The following is a 12,837-nucleotide window of genomic DNA, read 5'->3' on the forward strand; positions in this document are numbered from 1 at the left end:
GAAGTTCCTGGTTCCTGGCTTCGGATCGGCACAGTACCGGCCATTGCAGTCACTTGGGGAGTGAATCATCGGACAAAAGATCTTCCTCTCTGTACAACTGACTTTGTTACTGTGTAATAAAAATAAATCCTTAAAAAAAATAAATAATACTTATGGTTCACAACCCCAAAATAAACTTGACAAACTTTTGTCTTTTCTTCTAAAGACGTATTTATTTGAAAGGCACAATGGCAGAGAGCGACAGACAGATCTCCCAACTTCTGGTTCACTCCCTAAATGGCCTCAACAGCCAGGTCTGGGTCACCACAGCCAGGAGCCAGGAAACCCATCCGGGTCATCCGTATAGGTAGCAGGGCCCACTTTCTTGGCTCATCCTCTGTGACCTCTCAGCTGCAACGGCAGGGAACTAACTGGATGGGAGACAGAATGGCCAAGACTTGATCCAGAACGCTGGTACTGCAAATGGTGGCTTAACTCACCATGCTACAGCAGCAGCCCCAAACCCTCCACCTTCTAAAGTCCTTATATCCAACTGAGGTCTGGGATGATTCTTAAACACATGTAGGATGGGCAGCAGCAGGTGGGCGTGAGAGGGCTGTTGGGCCCACGAACCTTTCCAAAACCTCCTATTGTAGACTGCCAGACGGCTCTCCACATGCCTACCCCGTAAGGCAGGGCAGTGGGAGCAAGGCTGGTGCGCAGGCAGCCACTCTGGGCTTGCTTGCCTTCTCAACTCCAGCTCCGAATTGAGAAGAGCTCCTCAGCCAGAGCGCTTCTGCAGCTCATGGCCCAAAGGACACATACGGACGCTCACCTCCTAGCCGCGGTGGTGACAGGCCCCGTCCCAGCTTCCTCCAAAGCTCCAACCGCTGCCCTCGATCACTTTGCTCTCCGCCCCAGTGACCGCTTCCAGTTCCTCTTCCCTAAGCCTCAGGAAGTGTCACGCTAACCCACACCAGCGACCAGGGTCAGGAAACACTGGCCCAGTATCCACTGGCCCAGTATCCACTCCTGCTACTGGCTACTTAGAAAAGGGCTGGGCTCTGGCCCCCACCCCCTTCACAGCAGGGAAGGTGGCCGCTCTTGGTCTTAAGAGCGCCCGCATTAAGCAGCAGTACAGCACAGGTACCCCCCGTACTGTCATTCTCCAACTGGAATCCTAGCGATTCCCAGAGCGTCCCAGAATTGGAACCGTAGGTCCCTCCCTGAGCACAGTGGTTTGAAACATCTTTAGCTCAGGTCTAAAAGCATTAATGATTAGTTGTGATTTTGCTGCCTGAAGCAACCGAGGCACTTGCACTGGGAATTCCCAGGGCCCTCAGACCTTATTCCTCAACTCCAGGAAACTCACCAACACATAAACAAAGGAAGTACTTTTGCCCTCCGTCTCACCGGGGCCACTCCCAGGGGCTTGCTCTAGGTTCACTTTGGAAGATGGGGCTGCTGCTGCTACGGGTTTATCCCTACACTTTATCCCAGGCTCCCTAAAAGCAACTCAAAGATTTAAGCAACCGCCACAAGAGGGCTCCCTTTTACTTCTCCACATCTTAATTGGAATATGGAAGGAATGTTCGCCTCTTCCCAGGTGTTCAAGGACCCAAAGACCTACTGGTTAGCTCTCAATTATAATGATTATCATGATCGTGTTTTTAAAACTGTTTTGTTACTGGTGCCATAGCCTAGTGGCTAAAGTCCTCGCCTTGCATATGGGCAATGGTTCGTGTCCTGGCTGCTCTGCTTCCCATCCAGCTCCCTGTTTATGGCCTGGGAAAGCAGTGGAGGACGGCCCAAAGCCTTAGAACCCTACACCCATGTGGGAGACCAGGAAGAGATTCCTGGCTCCTGGCTTTGGATCAATTCGGCTGTGGCTATTGTGGCCACTTGGGGAGTGAACCAGCGAATGGAAGATCTGTCTGTTCTCTCTGTAAATCTGCCTTTCCAATAAAAATAAATAAATCTTTTTTTAAAAAAATTTATTTTGTTACACATTTTTCAGAGGTAGAAGAGCTCCCATATGCTAGCCTGTTCCCCAGAGGAACCAGCAGAGGAAAGATGCCTGTGTCTCCCTCCTATGCTCTGCCTTTCCAGTAGGTAATACATCTGAAAGAAAAGGGGGAGGGCAGGGGAGAGAAAGAAAAGGGGGAAAAAAGAGTAGAAAAGAAAAAGCAAGCAGAAGAGGGGAGGGGTGAGGAGAGGACAGAAGGAGGAAAAGGAAGGAGAGAAGGAAGGGAAAGGAAGCAGAAAAAAGCCAAGACCAAGAAGGACCATGGAAGAAAATTAAGGATGTTGTCTTTGCTAACAGCAAGAGTTGGGTCTGGGCCAGGCCAAAGCCAGGAGGCTGGGAACGCCATCTGGATCTCCCCTTGCGTGTAGCAGAGTCTCAAACTCTTGGGCCGTCATCCACTGCCTCCCGGGTGTGCGTCAGCAGGCAGCAAGAGCCGGGGCCGAGGAAGGGACTGCAGTATTCCAACACCAGACACCGGTATCCTAAACAGCATTATCATAGATTGTCTACGAATTACTTTGGTTCTAGAAGGTTTCTATCATTATTTCTTTCTAAGATCTATTTATTTTATTACAAAGTCAGATATACAGAGAGGAGGAGAGACAGCGAGGAATATCTTCCGTCCAATGATTCACTCTCCAAGTGACCACAATGTCCAGTGTTGTGCTGATCCGAAGCCAGGAACCAGGAACCTCCTCCAGGTCTCCCACATGGGTGCAGGGTCCCAAGACTTTGGGCCATCCTTGACTGCTTTCCCAGGCCACAAGAAGGGAGCTGGATGGGATGTGGAGCTGCTGAGATTAGAACTGGCGTCCATATGGGATCCTGGCACGTTCAAGGCGAGGACTTTAGCTGCTAGGCTATGGTGCCGGGCCCAGGTTTCTATCTTTAAAAACTAATTTATTTTCATTTGTTTGAGAAGCAGAAAGACAGAACAAATGAATATAGAGCTCCCACCTTCTCTGGGTTGACGTCCACAATGCCCAACAGCCACACCTGGATCAGGTCTAAGCAAAGAGCTGGGAATTCAAGCCAGGTCACCCACACAGCTTAGCAGCGACCCAAGTACCCAAGCTACTGCCTCCATGCCTCTCAGGGTATGCATTAGCAGGAAGCTGAAATTACAAGTGGGGATGAGACTTGAACCCAAGTGGGGTCTTAACCACGGTGCCAAACATCTATTTTCTATACAAAACAAAGCACTTAGCAGCAGCTGTCACTAAGCAGGACTTTGGAGAAACCCAGGAGGAAAGCGCCATCTGTTCAGGTGAGTGGGCAATACTAGGAGCTACAGACATGACAAGGAGATTTCTGCCTGGGGTAGTTGAGCATAACATATCCGCAGAAGCTCCCAAGGCTTTGGGCCGTCCTCCACTGCTTTCCCAGGCCACTAGCAGGGAGCTGGATGGGAAGTGGAGCAGACTGGACACGAACTGGCAGCCATTTGAGATGCTAGCATGTGCAAGGCCAGGACTTAGCTATTGAGCCATTGCACTGGGCCGTTCTGTGTTCTTCCTTATTAAAAGAGGATGATAGCTTATTAATAAAAGGAGAGGTAAAGAAAGAAAATTGGCAAAGGCTCAGCACTGAATAAAAATCACACATTTTGCCCTGGTGCATGGGGGCTCTCCGATGTATATGGCTAAATCCTACCTCCACTCTACAAAAGCAGGTTGGGAAGACCTCTGTCCTCAGAGCTTAAGAAAGTAAGGGGGGAGGGGCGATGTGCAGTGACTCAACAGGCTGACCCCTGGTCTTGCAGCTCTGGCATGCCATATGGATGGCTGCTGCACTTCTAATCCAGCTCCCTATTTGTGGCCTGGGAAAGCAGGAGCAAATAGCCCAAGTCCTTAGGACCCCACACCATGTAAGAAACCCAGAAGAGGCTCCTGGCTTTGGATCAGCTCAGTTCTGGTCACTGCAGCCTTATGGGGAGTGAACGAGCGGATGGAAGACCTATATCTCCTTGCTGTAAATCTGTCTTTCAAATAAAATAAAATAAAATAAAAAACATTTAAAAAGAAACAGTGGAGAAGGGGTGCCCAGCTTAACCAGGCAGCGCCAACTCTTTCTCTGCCTGGCACAGGGGAGGAGGCAGAGCAGGGTGGGAGTGAGACGGGATCATGTGACCCAAGACGTCTGTGCGATCTCTGGGTGAGGCCTGGCATGTCAACAACAAAAAGTCACACGCTGGAGACAGGTGGCCCAGGGCCATCAGGCAGCAGCATCGATCTCTCTTCACTGCCCATTTTGCCTTCGTGCTCACTCACGTCAGAACCCAGAGTTAGAGCAGCGATGGGACCCACACTACAGGTAAGGGACTGTGTTCAAAGTGGAAAGGCTAAACCCTTCAGAAGAAGCAAAGTCAAGTCACAGGCCATCCTCCTCCAGCATCCAGTTCACTCGCGTTCCCGCTGGCGTATGACGAGAAGAGCTAAGAAGGGTTCCCCTATACTCTCCTTCCCCACCGAGCAAGCACGCCTGTCACCCCTCTGCTGAGACCAGGAGACTCTGCAGAGAGGGCCCACAGATGAACAGCCCTCACCAGCCCACAGCTGCTGCCCACCAAGGAGGAAGGTCTGGTCCAAACGGAATAAAACAAGTTTAATTTCCAACCAGGGTCACAGTCATAGCATCATCCCATGTTTTGAGCAAGGATAGATGGGTGAGTAATTCAACATATACAGTCTACATTCCAGAGGAAGAAGAAAGAGAAAAAAACCAGTTCAGAACTGCAGTTACCACTGTAACACCACAAACTTGGTCAAGTGAGTGGGAAGGGGGGGTCCCCGAGGAAGAAGAAAGCCGGAATGAGGGAAAGCATGAGACTGAATCCAGCAGCACAGCGCGAGAGGGAGCGGGCAGAAATGAACGAAACGCAATCCCAGAAAGAGCTGTCTAGTGAAATGGCCACCCTGCCCAGGGCCAGGCAGCCAGGGGACACTACCACAAAGCCACTACTGCCTCCTGCTGGGAAGTAGCAAACTCCAAGGCAGCTTCCTAACGCCCCTGCCCTACACTGGTCCCTGGCACCCCCACACACACCTGCCCTACACTGGTCCCTGGCACCCCCCCACACACCTGCCCTACACTGGTCCCTGGGCTCCCCACACAACAAAGGTGGGAGAGGTTTAAAACGAGGAAAACCTACTTGGGATTGGCATCTAATTAGAGAGGGACAGAGAGAGGGCGAGGGGTTGAGGTCCTCACCAACTATGAAAACACGGAGAGGGTAATCATAAATATAAATAGGAGAAGGAAAAAAAAAAAGACAAAGAGGCAACAGCAGCGAATGCACTGACAAGGCAAAGAAAGGCTCTCAGAGGAGAGGCACAGGGGCGGGAGAGAAAAAAAAAACCCGAGGAAACAGCAATGAAAAAGCACAGTGCCAAGCATCTGTGTGGTCAGAGGAGTGAATGCATTCTGGAAATAAACCCCCGTGTCCCACACACCACACCACACACACACACACACGCCTAGACAAGATAACTGCACAGACCTGCTGCATCTTGGGTAACACTGCAGAGTCACTGGCACTGAGGGAGGCACTCCCGGACACTCTCCCACAGTTTAGTCTGGGCTGAGGTTGTGGGTACTGATTTGCTTGCTGTAGAAAAGGTGGCAGGAAGCCGGTCCCCAAAGTCGGATGTGAGACAAGTCCTTCGGAGAAGGAGTCCCTTTGAAGGGTGGCGGGGCTCTGGCCGCCAACCTTAGCAAAAAGGTTATGGGCAGCTGTTTTAGAGCTCAGGGCGCAGCCAGCACACACAGGAGCCCACACAGCAGCCACAGTGTCGTAGAAATGGCCCAGGAGTCAGGCCCTCCAGGAAGGGCGCCCCCTGTGGACAGAGATGTGGTAGCAGCAGCTTGTGCACAACCAGGTAACAGCGGGAGGAGGCTCAGGTTCCGACTGAAGATGGCTACATCCCTCCAGCACCAACAGCCATGGCTAGGTCCCATTTCCTGAACTCCAAGCCCTAGACCCACTTACAGGAAGTGTGTAAGAAGGACTGTCGGGACAGCTGCTGAATGGACGGGATAACTTATGGACCTAGGGCTTGGCAACAACAGACAATTCTTATGCTTTAACACTTTCTGGACTCGGAAGAGAGCTGGGGGACGGGGGCTTAATATTGAGGTTTGCTGCGTCAATCCTACTCCACAGCTCTCATAGGAACACCCACTTGGCCCTCATGAGGCCAGCAGAACCCCTCAACCCTCAAGATAAGCAGGGCTGCTCAGAAGGACACTGGGAGACGGGAAGGGGGCTGACCCTGGCCTCGCCCTCTCCTATGGCCAGAGAATGGAGATGGGACACCTGAAGCCCCCCTACTCCACCTGTCTTCAAGTTCCTCTTCTGAGAATGGTGGCAGAACACCCATGGGACACTCTGCGCTGACCAATGAGTGGCTTCTTCTCTCCTTCCCACCAGCAGCCATGCAGAGACAAACATCATCCCACACACCCCCTGACAAGGGCGTGAGGAAAAGCTGCAAGGAAGATGGTGGCAAAGAACCTAGCATCCGCCCTACCCAGGAAGGCTTACCTGCAGAGAGGAAAGGAGAGGGGTCAGTCCCAGGCTGGGGCAGTGCAACCTGTCCAAAGCCTACCAACCTTCTGCCTTTGGCCTCACCCGCACAGCAGGGCAGACAGCAGGCTGCAGCGGGCAGTGTCCACTCCACGTGCCCCTCCTTCCCCGCTCCCACATATATATCTCTCTATACACGTATATACAGGTGCACACATGCACGCACACACAGAGGCCCGTGCGATTCCCATGTACAGCAGGGAGAGGGTGATGAGGGAAAGGAAGACAGGGAGTCGGGGAGGGGCTCTTGGGGACAGGAGAGACTCAGATGCCAAGGGCACAGCAACCAGTGCCAAACGAAGAAAACGGAAAGAATGCTCCACCCTACCTCCCCGAGCCCAGAGGGGAGAGAGACAGGGGGCCACCCCATGAAACCATAACAACCTTGTTTTGTTTTAAATCCAGTAAATTGGAATGCTTCATCATCAGGACAGCAATTGGGGACTGGTCATGTCAGTGGACAGGGCAATGGAGGCGAGGAGAGGGGGCAGGGCAGGCAAGGCTTTCCCTGGGCATGCGGACATGATGCCCAGGGCCCTGGCCACATTTGCAATGGGAAGGAAGGAGCAAGGCCGGGGCAGGGAGGCAGCAGGTGTGTTGGGGGTCGACAGGGTAGTTGGGACAGGGCTGCTGGCTCTCACTTCTTGTTTTTGAGCTGATTGGCCAGCCAGTCCAGGCCTTCGTACAGCCCATCTCCACTGGTGGCACAGGTGGCCTGAATGTACCAGTTGCGGTGACGCAGGGAATGCAGGCCCAGCTTGTCCGTGATCTCAGCAGCATTCATAGCATTAGGCAGATCCTGCGGCACAAGGGAAACACACCAAAGGGAACCTCAGCATCCTCCTGAGACTTCAGGGCAGCCATCCACCAGAGAGAGGTGAGCTGGCACCTTCTCCTGCATTAGCAGAAACCTGCAAGAGCAATTCTGGACCTAACCATCCTTGGAACCCCAGACCAGATCCAAGGCACTGAATAATCACTCTACTGATGAGCTGGAAACCAAACAAGGGGTTGGTGTAAAGTGATTCGCAGCCAAAGAATCCAATCTGACAGCAGGAGCAAGGGCGGGGGGGGGGGGGGACACTGGGGAGAGACTTGAGGTTATGTGGAGATAACCACTCCAGTCTCTGAGAAGAAAAGCACTGCTAACTGAGGCTGGGTAGCGAGTCAGAACAGCAGCGCCAGGAAACATTTCCCACACTTCCAAAGCAGAGGGAGGAGCCAAAGGGTTTCTTACATGATATGCCCCTAAGGCCCCACGCTCTCCAAAGCCAGACTGCCTCGCCCCAAATTTGCGGGACAGGAGGGAAGGCTCACCTGTTTGTTTGCAAAGACAAGGAGCACGGCATCCCGCAGTTCATCCTCTGCCAGCATCCTCATCAGTTCTTCCCGGGCCTCGTTTACTCGCTCCCGGTCATTGCTGTCGACCACAAATATCAAGCCTAGGGAAGCAGAGCACGGACCACACAGATACTGAGGTTGTGCCCATCCCTTCTCCACCAAAGAGCTGCTCCTTTTCTACCACCCCGAGGAGCTGAGGCAGGGCAGGTGCTTGTGGCTCAGAACCCAGGTGGCCAGCCACACTCACTGCTCAGACCCACACCACCCAGACCAGTCCCACGCAACTCATTTGCCAGACCTTGGGTGTTCTGGAAGTAGTGTCTCCAGAGAGGCCGAATCTTGTCTTGGCCACCCACATCCCACACTGTGAAGCTGATGTTCTTGTATTCCACGGTTTCCACGTTGAACCCTGCAGGAAAACAAGCGCCACTGTGTGCAAACAGTGCTTCAAAGGCTTTGGTTCTAGGCCCTCGGCTTTGGCTATGACACCAACAGTGGAAGGCTAGGCCTGGTATCCCCCTGAACTGGGAGACCAAAAGCCAAGGAGAAAACAAAGCAAGAAGTATAAGAAGATGAGGAAGTACAGTCAGGAAGTTCAGAGTAACTGAGTAATATGGATGCATCTTCCCCACTTATTGGCTCAGTCGCTGGCTCTCCCTCCTACAAAGGAATGACTCAGCTCCCCTCCTGCATCAGGCCACCAGAGCCTGTCTCAGCTACGTAGGGCCTGAGGGGCAGCGAAGAAAGAGAAGTGAATTATAACCCTGGAGGCCCATATTCAGAAACAGCTGACCAACAGTCTCAGCTAAAGTAACTGTCTCCCTCCCATAGTAGGCAGGTTGTAACTGGGATCAGCTGCCGCAGATCTACCCTGAGGCAGCTCCAAGCCTCTCACACAAACATTAAAGCCCTTCACCTGCTTTCCAAACAAGGGCAAACAATCAACTCCTGTGCCTGAGGGTGCCGCCTGAGCGCCAGGCCAGGCCGGGGAAGTTCCCACAACAGGGAGGGCAAACAGCCGCCCAGCACCTGCCAGTAAATTAAACAATCATCTTGCTCCAAACCCCTACACACTGCATGAACTTGCCAGATGAGGAGTCCAGATACAGCCCCTTGTCCTACCCCAAGGCTGGCCGGGAAGCTCACTTCCCAGCTCCATCCTTACCAATGGTGGGGATGGTGGTGACGATCTCGCCCAGCTTCAGCTTGTACAGGATGGTCGTCTTGCCGGCAGCATCCAGGCCCACCATCAGGATGCGCATCTCCTTCTTTCCAATCAGGCTCTTCAGAAGGTTTCCAAAGATATTGCCCATGATGGCAGCAGCTGCTTTCTGAGGACAGTGGGGCCCGAGTTAGCGGAACAACAGCAGTCTGGTCTTGGTCCCTGGTATGGAGGACTTGATCCTGGGTAAAGGAAATGCAAACCACCACCTGTCTGTTAAGGACTTTTGGTCGATGGAATTTGCCAAAGTCACGCCTGGATACATGCATGACATCTAGAAGTCTCAAGGGACTGTGGGCACATCCTGAGCTTTGGGAGCACAGAACAGCGAACACTTCACCTTTCCCTATCCGCCCCTGGGGACTGAGGGGGCTGAACCACAGGGTTTCTGAAGTGCCTACAGTCCTGACACCCCACACTGCACTCTAAGGCACTCGGAGGCCCTTACTGCCCTCCTCCTCCCCCTGCACAGCTTGCAGAAAGGGTGGGCGAGGAGAAGGCAGGATGAGCAGTGGCTCTGTGATTCCCCACAAGGTTCAAGCTTGCCAGGGTCTCCAGGTTTACACTCTGCTCTCATCAACAGACTGCTTCTCTTCATCCCATAATTCTGCAATGCCACCTTCCTTCCACACCAAAGAGAGGAAGAAATAAGGAAGCAGCATTCGTAAGAGACGCTGATTCTTTACACTCTATGAAATGCCAGCTGCTGAAACTGCACCTGTTCATACCACACTCCAAGGAGAGGTGGGAGGCGACAGAGGGAGAGGCCTTTCTGTCCTCGGCCAGGGAAATGCTAGGCTCCCTATGGCCCACTCAGGACAGCTGCTCCACAGGGTCACCTACAGGGAGGGAGTCATCTGGTCGCCACAGCTTATTTGCCACAGAGCAGCCAGAGAGATCTTAGAACCAAAGCAGGTCATGTGGTTCCTCTGTTCTCAGCCATGACCATGGCTTACAAGGCCTCACATGCATCTTCCGTCACACCTCCTAGTACGGCACTGTGGCTCAACAGACTCATCCTCCACCACCTGCAAGCACTGGCATTCCATGTTGATGCCCGTTCCTGTCCCAGCTGCTCTACTTTCTTTTTTTTTTTTTTTTTTTTATTATTTTTTTATTGGAAAGGCGGATATACAGAGAGGAGAGACAGAAAGGAAGATCTTCCGTCCGATGATTCACTCCCCAAGTGAGCGCAACGGCCGATGCTATGCCAATCCGAAGCCAGGAGCCTCTTGCGGGTCTCCCACGCGGGTGCAGGGTCCCAAAGCTTTGGGCCGTCCTCGACTGCTTTCCCGGGCCACAGGCAGGGAGCTGGAAGGGAAGCGGGGCTGCTGGGATTAGAACCGGCGCCCATATGGGATCCTGGGCGTGCAAGGCGAGGACCTTAACCACTGCGCCACTGCGCCGGGCCCACCAGCTGCTCTACTTTCCATCCAGCTCCCTGCTTGTGGCCTAGGAAAGCAGTGGAGGATGGCCCAAGTCCTTGGGACCCTGCACCTGCGTGGGAGACCCAGAAGAAGCTCCTGGCTCCTAGCTTCGGATCAGCACAGCTCCAGTCGTTCTGTGGTCATTTGGTGAGCGAGTAAGGGGATGAAAGATTTTTCTGTCTCTCCTGTCTAAAATCTGCTTTTCCAATTAAAAAAAAAAAAAAAAGGCTTCTGTTCTTGCTATTCCCTCTGCCTACAGCGGTCCTCCCCTAGAAAACTCAGACTCCACCCTCGCTCCCTTAGGTATCTGTTCCAGTGTTTCAACATCATCTCTCAACAGAGGCATTGGGACCTATGTCAGACACGTGCGCGCACACACACACACTCGACCCCACCACACCTTTTTTCCCCTCAAACCACTTTCTCACCATCTGGCACATCATATATTATTTCTTGTGTTATTTGACTGCTCACTATGTAGCTGGGTCCCCAGTAACCAGATCACCACCTTGCACACAGCAGCTGAGTAACTGAACTAACAGCCAGGTCTACACAGGCCTCCCTGACACACTGAATGCCTGGATTGGAGCAGGCATGCTGAAAGGAAGAAGGGGAACAGGAAGAACCACTGTGGTGGACAGCATGGCTGTGTACAAAGCCCAAGCATTACCTCCAAAGAGAGTCACACACTCATTCACTCTTGCTTCTTCCCTCCCTTTTTCATGGCCCAAGACAGCCACCTGAAATGCATCTTTGAAGCAACAATGCAATGGGGCTTCAGAATCCTCTGTGCCTGCAGGAGGCCCGTGTCAGCTGCTGGCACTCTCCAGAGTCTGGGAATGAGACACAGACCCCCCCGAAACCCAGTGCAGAAGAGCAGGTCACAACAGCGTGCACCCAAACCCAAGACTGTCACAGAGGGATGGGCAGGAATCTGCTTGGCACAAGCCGAAGCATGGGGGATGGGTGGAGGTTATTTCTTCACAAACTTCTTCAGGCTTTTATTCTGGTTTGTTCCCCACCCCTTACTCAGTTTGTAGCAAATTCCAGACCAGTGCAAAGAAACCAGATCAACAGCCTCTAGAGACCAAAGTACTAGTTCCTCCAACAAACAGAAACAAGGAGTGCTTACGGAGTGTTTCATCTTCAAAGGCTCCCAGACATCTGATGAGTCAGGCGTGGCGCTCCCAGCAGGTTCCCCAGAGGAGCCCTGGCCCTGACCCACAGGGCTCATACCCCAGGGAGAGGGCCTGGCTCAACCTCAGTCAAGTCGCCCACCATCCATCCTCGCTGCCCTTCCTGCCACTACCCACCCCGGCAGGCAGATGCCCAAGGATTCCAGAGGCTTTAGCGGACACCTGTGCAGCTAATAAGGCCAGAGCTCAAGAGCCTCAGCAATCTGCTATACATTTCTGATTCTGCTACCATCACCCAGAAACATCAATCTCCCCCAGGTCGTCCTTGTCATCCTGCCTCCCACTCAGGCGGCCTGTCTTCAGCTCTAGGTGATATTTTTTACAAGCCATAATGCTGAAGTCTTCATTCAAAAGCTGATCCCTGGGGCCAGCACTGTGGCACAGCCAGCTAGATCTCCACCTCCAATGCCTACATCCCATGTGGGTGCTGGTTTGAGTCCTGGCTGTGCCACTTCTGATCCAGCTCCCTGCGAACGTGCCTGAGAAAACAGCAGAAACATTTCCCAAGCAAATGCTTGGGCCCCTACACCCACATGGGAGACCCCAAGAAAGCTCCAGGCTTCCGGCCTTGGCTTGGCCCAGCCCTGGCACTGCAGTCATTTGAGGAGTGAACCAGCAGCTGGGGCATTCTCTCTGTCTCTCCTCCTCTCTCTGAAACTCAGCCTTCCAAATAATTGCAAAAAATAAAAAATAAAAAGCTGACCCCTGGGGCAGCACAGTGACAGTAGTTGAAGCTACCACATTAGAATGCTGGTTCAAATCCTGGCTGCTCCACTTCCCATTCAGCTAACTGCTAATGGCCCAAGTACTTGAGTTCCTCCCACCAATGGGGATCCCAGGAGTTCCTGGTGCGTGGGCTTTGGCCTTGCCCAGCCCTTGCTGTAGTGACCATTTGAGGAGTGAACAACCAAATGAAAATCTCTAAGATCTCTCTCTCCTTCCCTACCTCCCTCCTGCCTTTTGAATTTATATATATATATATATATTTTTTTTTTTTAAGACAATGGCTCAACTGGCTAATCATCTGTCTGCAAGCACCAGCATCCCATATGGGTGCCAAT

The 12,837-nt window shown here is 52.6% G+C and overlaps 1 protein-coding gene across 1 annotated transcript; it reads right to left on the reverse strand.

Moving 5' to 3' along the window:
- Positions 1-4,588: 4,588 nt before the first annotated feature.
- Positions 4,589-9,469, reverse strand: ARF3 (ADP ribosylation factor 3). Its single transcript, XM_040978550.1, has 5 exons — positions 9,097-9,469; positions 8,230-8,340; positions 7,908-8,032; positions 5,117-7,389; positions 4,589-5,055 (listed from the first exon to the last, which is right to left on the reverse strand). The coding sequence occupies exons 1-4, from the start codon at positions 9,242-9,244 to the stop codon at positions 7,228-7,230; spliced, it is 546 nt and encodes a 181-aa protein (XP_040834484.1). The 5' UTR covers positions 9,245-9,469; the 3' UTR covers positions 4,589-5,055; positions 5,117-7,227.
- Positions 9,470-12,837: the final 3,368 nt, after the last annotated feature.

The sequence above is a fragment of the Ochotona curzoniae genome, unplaced genomic scaffold (assembly GCF_017591425.1).
Source record: "Ochotona curzoniae isolate NIBS_2020 unplaced genomic scaffold, NIBS_Ocur_1.0 contig_1014, whole genome shotgun sequence".
Lineage (NCBI taxonomy): Eukaryota > Metazoa > Chordata > Mammalia > Lagomorpha > Ochotonidae > Ochotona > Ochotona curzoniae.